Source organism: Pinus tabuliformis, chromosome Q, assembly GCF_031772625.1.
Source record: "Pinus tabuliformis cultivar Carrire ecotype Pingquan chromosome Q, CPIR1, whole genome shotgun sequence".
Taxonomy (NCBI): domain Eukaryota; kingdom Viridiplantae; phylum Streptophyta; class Pinopsida; order Pinales; family Pinaceae; genus Pinus; species Pinus tabuliformis.
In genome coordinates this window covers 1,070,491,778-1,070,500,420 of record NC_142296.1, presented here as the reverse complement: position 1 = coordinate 1,070,500,420, position 8,643 = coordinate 1,070,491,778, and the positions used below count along the sequence as shown (strand labels likewise).

General features: G+C 37.8%; 1 protein-coding gene across 1 annotated transcript; it reads left to right on the top strand.

Annotated features, from left to right (window-relative positions):
• The first annotated feature begins 5,808 nt into the window (after nucleotides 1–5,808).
• On the top strand, nucleotides 5,809–6,351 carry LOC149223237 (uncharacterized). Its single transcript, XM_089387840.1, has one exon. The coding sequence runs from the start codon at nucleotides 5,809–5,811 to the stop codon at nucleotides 6,349–6,351; it is 543 nt and encodes a 180-aa protein (XP_089243966.1).
• The last annotated feature ends 2,292 nt before the right edge of the window (nucleotides 6,352–8,643 follow it).

Below are 8,643 nucleotides of genomic sequence, written 5' to 3'. Positions count from 1 at the left end.
TTGCAAACTGGAGCTACATCAGTAATAAATTGAACCACATTTGATGGTCCCACCTTAGTAGTGGCTTCACATAATTGATATTTCAAGAACAAAATGTTATTTTCTTGCCTAGAACAATCAATGGCCTTTAGAAAATAACAAAAAATATTATTAATAACAAAAAAATATTTTAGTGTTGGCCATAAATAAATGTTTCGATATAAATTAAATGGTTAATAATAAGTATAAAAAAAATCATGATACATCTCAAGTTGTTGAATTGAGGCTTCTGTAATCCATATCAAATTTATGAGAGATTTTTCGGCGTAAGTCACATGATATTTTATTTGTCGACGCGTTTCGAACCAACCAGTGTGGTTCATCGTCAGGACAAGTTAAAGAATCAGATCAAGCATTGCATGTTAAATAGTCCCAGCAGAACCTCCAACGGCTATAATTCTTGACCATGCAACGGCTATATTGACAAACGACTAAATATGATTGGGGGACAGCTAGACGGACCAGGGTCATAAAAATAAGTTAACTTATTTTTATGACCCTAGTCCGTCTAGCTGTCCCTTGGTCATATTTAGCCGTTAGTCAATATAGTTGTTGCCTGGTCAAGAATTATATCCGTTGGAGGTTCTGCTGGGACTATTTAACATGCAATGCTTAATCTGATTCTTCAACTTATTTTTATGACCTTGGTCCGTCTCGCTGTCCCCCAGTCATATTTAGCTGTTAGTCAATATAGTCGTTGTCTGGTCAAGAATTATAGCCGTTGGAGGTTCTGCTGGGACTATTTAACATGCAATTCTTGATCTGATTCTTCAACTTACCCTGACGATGAACCGCACTGGTTGGTTCGAAACGCATCAACAAATGAAATATCATGTGATTTACGCCGAAACATCTCAAGTTGCTAAAATAAAAGAAACAAACTTGTAAGAATTATCTAAATTATAATTTTATTTATTATTATTGATAAAAAATAATAATATATAAGTTAAATATATATACATTTTAGAAAAACATGTACAACAATATTAGTAATCATGGAGATTCACCTCAGCTTTATCATGGAGAATCCTAATATGTAAATAGACTTTCTTACAATACCATGGATCAATACCACATGCCCAAAATTCATAACTCATTTTATATGAAACTTGTTCAAATGACTTTTTTTAATTAAAAAATATAAGTAAAAGGAAAAAAGGCACAACTACTTACTAAATTTCAACCTTTGATTTCTGTATACTATTAAGAATATTCTAGAATATTCTATTGAAGTTAAATCCCTACCATCCATCTAGTTCGCTTGGGATAGCTCAATTGGCAATGGCCATGGAAATGAAGTCTCACTGAACCAGAATTCTTGGGTTCAAATCTTGTGTTATCCCCGATCGGGGTGAGAAGTTAGACATGAAGAAGGTTTAGTCCTACTAAGCTTACAAAAAGAAATCCTTACCATCCACATAATAATTATTGATAACTAAATTAAAATTATGGAAGTCATATTCTAAAATAGATGTCTATAGGCATAAATATAACTCCATACCAATTTTATAAAGAGAAAAATAAAGTAATTGAAATTAAAAGCAATTTTTATATTTTCACTTGAAGTAGATGTGCAATTTATTTCATTCTTAATATATAGTTGATATATAACATTTATAAAAAAATATTAATAACAAAAAATATTCAATATGGATAATAATTAAAATATGTCAGTATGCATGTTGAGTAAATATTTTATTGATAGGTATTTTGTAACTCAAAATTTAAAGAAGATATGTAATTCCTTCAATAGTTAAGATGAACTTGACTTGTAACATTTTAAGATATATTAACAAAAAAAATATTAATATAATGTGTTGTTCACTCAATTATAAAATATAAAATTATTTAATAATAATAATTCAAAAAATCCACAATTTATATATAAATAAATTAAAATGCATTTTAAATTTATCAATAAATAATATATTAAGATAATATTTAGATTTAATTTGAAATATAAATGATTTAACAATCAAAATATTATGTAAAACCTAAAATACAGGGTCCAAATGAATGTAAATCAAGCCCCCACGCCAACAAACAATAACAAATCTTTTAATTCAAAGTGCAACTTCTCGATATAATAGGCTCCCAATTAGTTACGTATTTCATGAGACAGCCGAAAAGAAACCTTTACATCCATTTATTACCAACTGAAATGAATTTTTTTGACAATTTTTAAGAATTTTAAACGCCATCTGGATAATCATCATCGTCGGTGGAAAATTGCCTCACAAATACACAAGTCAGCCCAAGGAGAAATCGGTCTGAAAATATGGAAATCCACAACTTGAATGCTGCAATTAGATAACAATTTCCATTATTTGGATGAACAATTGCGATAAGTTGAGGAGCGGTGCCGAGCGGAGATGCGAGCTGAAAGCAACCAACCAGGTCGCCACAACCATGTTTTTTTATAGATTCATAGCCTATCACTATTAAGCAGGTAAGTGCGGGAGCCAGTGCTTGTCTTGTCTATTTTATCGCCACGTTTTTAAGTTGTTTTTGTCTGAACGACCATGCATGTCTGCTACTCGACGTGCCTCATTCCATCGCCACCTGACAGCACTCAAGTCTATAGCCATTCATGCTAAACCATAGGCTGACACGCATACTCCGTTTTTCACTGGCCATCGTCTATTGAAGCCATTATAAAACTAGTTCTTTGGTAGGGGAGAAAATTTTTGGCTAGCCTCTCCCTTTTCCCTGCGTGCCCAGGCGCAGGGCTAAGTTTCTCTCATAAGCTGGCAGTTTATCGTTTTCACTCTTCCACTTTCATCTTCCGGTGTTTTTGCTTTGGCTCAAAATCTGCTGGTTTTCGAGTTTGCTGGAGGATAAAAGACGCTCTCCCCTCAGCATGCGCTTGGTAAAAGGTCAGACTCTTTGTCTTTTACAGTCTTGTTTCTGTCTCTATTTAGCTTATGGGATGCAGTTTTTACCTCTGAATTATAGCGCTGCATAGTTACAGTGAGTTTTTAGTCTGAAAATCTTCTGCTCTGGTGCTTTAAAAATATAAAAATGGGAAGAGAGTCTGAATTATGAATCAGCCATTTTTAAGTTTCTCTGTTCAGAGTCTGGTTTATTCAGCATGGTTTAAGTTTCTCTGTTCAGGGTCTGGTTTATTCAGCATGTTTTAAGTTTCTCTGTTCAGGGTCTGGATTATTCAGCATGTTTTGGGTAATCATACACAAATTGAAGAAGTTTGTAGTGATTTATAAACCCTATTCAGATTTTCGAATTAAAATAGGAGCCTGGTGGTGTATTTTTGAAATATATTGTTGTTGCATAGTTTTCCAAGATTCGTCATCCAGTTAACAATATGCAAGGAGCTGGTTTTTTTCTCTGTAAGCCTAAGAAGATTTCTTGATAGGGACTGTTTTTGCCTAAGCTCATGAGCTTGCTACTGCAGCTGACACTCTCACTCTCTGAAGGATCCGGGACTCCCATGGACTGTAGCCTGTAGATTTTTTCCACCAAAACAAAATCCCTGGTTTTCTGGGCCAGAAAACCCATTCCACGGGACCGGAATTTAAAATTCCAAAACCGGTTTTTTGAAAGATTGCAGAGCATGGTATTTCAAATATCATAGGGATTTGGGATATGTACCTTAGATGATGTGTCCCGTACTTGTGGGAATAAAGAATTTAGGCTTATCCCTTTTCTATCATTCGCCTTAATAGGTGTCGTCATCCTTAGTTATTATCTCTGGCTAACTGGCTATATCTGTTTCCGCGACTCTCTCAAAAATTGGAACCATCCTTCCCAAGTCTTCCTGTCGCTAGATCCATTTTCAGAAGTGTCTTAAATTCCCTCATTTGGCATTACCTCATCTGGGTTTTATGTTCAGAAATCGGTAAGTTGCCTATTTATTTCTGGTACAAAGTCTCGATTCATAAATCTAACTAGGACAAAAGGTACTATAGCTAAGCCAGGGAGAAGATTTTGGAGGCGCATGGAGTGTGGGTCAGATGCATCGGCCACGGAGGCCATGATACGGGCAGCAATACAAGCCGAGAAGGAATGGGGGGATGCCACGTTATCTGGAGGATGGCAATCTACTCTGGATGACGTGGTTGTCCAACCATCGATGCCTGATGCTGATAGGGATAGGGAAGGGGTTCAAAGAGAGCAACCATTATGGGAGGTCAACAGGAAAAGTGTTTTTCAATAGAAGGATAAGGTTATGCGTGAACACGCAAGCCGCTATAACAAGGCTCGGAATCCTGTCAAAACCACCCCCTCGCCTGCTGCAATAAAATTGGACAACGTCCACTTGACTGAGCGTATAGAAAGTCTACAGGACCTTGCCTTGGTGGGTAGATGGCACTTTCTAGAAATGGATGATGCCACGATGAGAAAATGGCTTGAGGTTCAGTGGAAACCATTGATTGGATATACTCCCATTGTTTCAAATCTCATGAAGGAGTGGTATTGCTTTCATTTTTTAAGCGCCAGTGATGTAGAAACCATTCAGAAGCGACCTTGGGTTCATAGAAGGAGCTTCCTTGCTCTCTACAGGTGGTATATCGGGTACAACCCTCTGAAAAACACCCCTTCGAATAACTTGATTTGGGTAAAGCTCCCAAACCTTCCCCTGGAGATGTGGTCCAAGGAGACTCTAGCTGAGATAGGTAATTCCATTGGAAGATTTGTCTACGTTGACCCAAGGTGTCTTGGGGAAAAAGACAAGCGAATAGCGTGGATTCTTATTGAAAAGGCCTACAGGGGAGGGTTTCCTGACCACATAGAGATTGCCTGGAGAGACTTAAAAATAAAACAAAGACTGGATTTTTGGGGAATCCCCTTCAGATGCTCTGCATGTCACAGGACAGGACACCTAATTAAAAATTGCCCTCGGCACCCGGCTCTAAAAAGCAGATTGTTTCATGGAAATTTCCGGGCAGACTCTCCCCTGTTCTCTGAAAAGGAGAAGCCATCTCCTACAGCTAGTTTGTCTCCGACGGAACTTGATGCTGTGCAAGTTTTTAAAAAACTGGAAAACAAAATCAACCAATCTCCTCAGTACTTCTCTCAGGACCTTTCTCAGCGCCACGGTACCAGGCCTGAAAGCTCGTCTAGGATTGGCTTCTCTGCTGATAATAAGACTCAAACTATCCTTTGTACGCCTCCCCCGGAACCGAATGACGAAAAAGCAATTCCTCCTCCCCGACCGACCATCCAGCCTTTCAAGGACTTTATAGTGGGCTCCCAATCTATCTTTATTTCATCATCTTCACCGACACCCAAAAAGAACACCATCCCATCCACGAAAGGCAAAGAGCCAATGGTATCTGCCACCCCTCTAAATTCCCTTGTCTCATCTCCAACAAATTTGTATGACAACGACTTAGATTTTCTTCTAAGCAAAAAATATCTTGAGTTGGAACCTTTAACCATCCATAAACCAAGAAATCCTTCGCCTCCTCTCATAAGCCCGAATTCTGCAAGAAATATAACGGTGAGAAAGAAATACAATGGAGGTAGTAGACATTTTAGGGGGAGGACTAATGTTGCAGATAGTGGTGTGAGAAACCTATCCCTTGTTGATGTTCCCATCATTGATATGTCAGAGTTTCAGCCTCTTAGAGCAAGCGTGGCTGAAAAAACTTCCAAATGACCTTCATCATATCTATGAACATTAGAGGTCTGGGAGCAGACCTAAAATTTTTGGCGCTAAAGAATCTATTCTACTCAGCTCAGCCAAAAATTATTTTAATTCAAGAAACCATGCATAGCAATCATGTGTCCATATCCTATTTTAGAAAAATGTTTCCCTCATGGCATCTGGTAGCTTCGGAAGCCAAGGGTCTTTCGGGGGGGTTGGCGGTCTTATGGGACCCTGTCTGGATCAGAGCTAAAGCTTATAAATGCTTTGTGGGCATTCTCATCTTAGCATCTATCAGAGGAAAAGACTGTCCCATTAATATCTTGAATATCTACGCCCCTTATAAGAACAAGATTCCTTTCTGGGAAAAATTATTTGCTTCAGAAATTTTTGATATTGAATCATTGATGATTGCAGGCGATCTAAACGTAACTCTAAGTTCAGAGGAACGATGGGGGAATTGCAGGAAGAGAGACCCGCTCGCAGATCGCATTAAGTATGAACTTTTGCACAGGAATCTTGTAGATATAACTCCATCCAAAATGATGCCTACATGGGACAATGGAAGACTAGAACAGGCGTACATTGCAAAAAGGATTGATCGGTTTATTGTACATGTTAGCATTATTGATAAAATGGGCATGCCTTATTCGTCCATTGGGAATGTATTTATATCCGACCATAGGCCGATTTATCTCAGCTAGAAGGAAAAGGGCTTTAGGAATGGGTACCCATTTAAATTCAACAAAATATGGTTACAAGATCCAGACTTCAATGAAGTCATAACAAAAACATGGAAGGATTTCTCTGCAAAAGACATGATACCCCGTTTATGACCTTTAGAGACAAGTTGTCTTCTATGAGAAAGGTGGTCAAAGAATGGAAATTTAAGAAAGGATAGTTGGACAGATTGGCCCTTCAAGAAACTTAGATGGAACTGGACAGTATATCCAAGGCTTTGGATGCCAACTCACTTCCTTTTAGCATGAGATGTCGCATAAAAGAGTTTGAAAAGAAACAACAAAATCTTCTGAAGCAGGAAGAAGCCTCATGGAGACTCAAGAGCAGGCCAATTTGGCTCAATGAAGGTGACAGGAACACAAAATTTTTCCACAAGTATGCAAATTCCAGGCATGAGAGAAATTCCATATGGAAAATAAGTGATGGTCAGGGGGGCTACCTCTTCTCACAACAAGAAATCTTAAAGGAAGCTGTGAGACATTTTAAAAACCAATATAAAAGAAGGGAAGAGTGCAGGTTTCAGGATATCCTGTGGGGTATTGATCTAGTCCCACAAATGTTTGATGATGGAAAAAATGAAACCTTGTTTCAGCCCATAACAGAGGAAGAACTTCTAGGAGTTATGAAGGCTTTTAAAAAGGATAAATGTTCTGGCCCAGATGGCTAGACAATATAATTCTTTATTCACTTCTTTGATATCATCAAACAAGATTTGTTGAGGATGGTTGAAGCAGCAAGAATCTCAGGCAGCATACATCAGATTACATCTTCCACTCAGATAGCACTTATCCCAAAAAAAATGGAAGCGGACTCCTTTCAAGATTTTAGGCCGATTTCCTTATGAAATATAACATTCAAAATCATCACAAAAATTATTGCTGAAAGGATTAAAGCGACATTAGCCAGTTTTCAAATGAAGGATCAACATGCTTTTTTAAAGGGAAGGAATATTTTGGATGCCGTCGCTAATACTCAAGAAAGCCTGTTTACTATGCTCTCAAAAAAATCTGAAGCTGCCATTCTGAAAATTGATTTACAAAAAGCATATGATTGCTTAGATTGGGGGTTCATTAGATGTTTATTAGCAAAGATCGGCCTGAAATCTAATTCCATAAGTTGGATCATGGCATGTGTAGAGATTGTAAACTACGTTGTCATCATAAATGGGATTCCTTCTCCTTTTTTTCCAGTAGAAAGGGGGCTTCGTCAAGGATTCCCCCTTTCTCCTCTTTTGTTTATCCTGGCAATGAACTCTTTAAACCTTCATATTAATAGGGTAGTCTCTGAAAACAGGTGCAGGCCTGTTAAGATTTGTAGGAACAACTACATCTCGCACAACTTATTTGTCGACGATGTGCTCATTTTTTCAATGCTTTGCCGGGTCTCGTGGATATGTCTCAATGACATTCTGAATAAGTTCCAAAGCGCTAATGGTTTACAAATAAACAAGTCATAATCCATCCTTTGCACAATGACGTCAATATGGAAACAGTGGAATGGATTTCTGTGTTGTTTGGGGTAGAGATGAGGTCTATCAAGGACGGATTAAAATATTTATGTTTTCAACTAAAAGCCAAGGGTTACTCTAAAATGGACTGGCAATGGTTAATAGATAGGTACTATAAAAAGATATCTACTTGGGAATACAAGTGTCTATCATTGGCAGGAAGAATTGTTCTAACACAAGCAGTATTAACGCAACTGGCTGTATATTGGGCACACATTTTTTTTCTCCTTGCAAGTATCATCCAAAAAATGAACAAGTTAACTGCAAATTTTATATGGGGTGGCAAATCAGAACAGAGAAAATATCATCTTACTAGAATGGAAAAGATCTCTATGCCAAAAAATTTAGGAGGATGGGGATTATTGGATTTGAGGGCTTTTGGGAAAGCACTCCTGTGCAAATCACTGTGGAGAGGAATATTTGGGGAAGGGTCATGGAGCATTACTATAAAAAAGAAATATGTGAAAGGTAAAGACATGGAATATTGGTTCAGATTAGGAAGGATCAGAGCCACGTATGGGTCAGCTATATGGCTCAGTTTTCACAAAATTGAGCAATATTTTCTAAAGAATCTGAAATGGAGCTTACAATCCGGCAGCAGAATCCTCATTGGAATAGACCCCATCTTGAGTGGGCGAGAGAGCATAACGATTCCCGAAAGGCTTCTAATCTTCTTCCATAGAAAAGGTATTTTTACATGGGATAAGTTCATAGCAGTATGGCAAGGCTCACTTCCTCTTTGGAAAGA

Bases quoted from the DNA above. Each gene is read 5' to 3' on its own strand.
- LOC149223237 (XM_089387840.1), top strand. From the start codon at position 5,809: ATGTTTCCCTCATGGCATCTGGTAGCTTCGGAAGCCAAGGGTCTTTCG.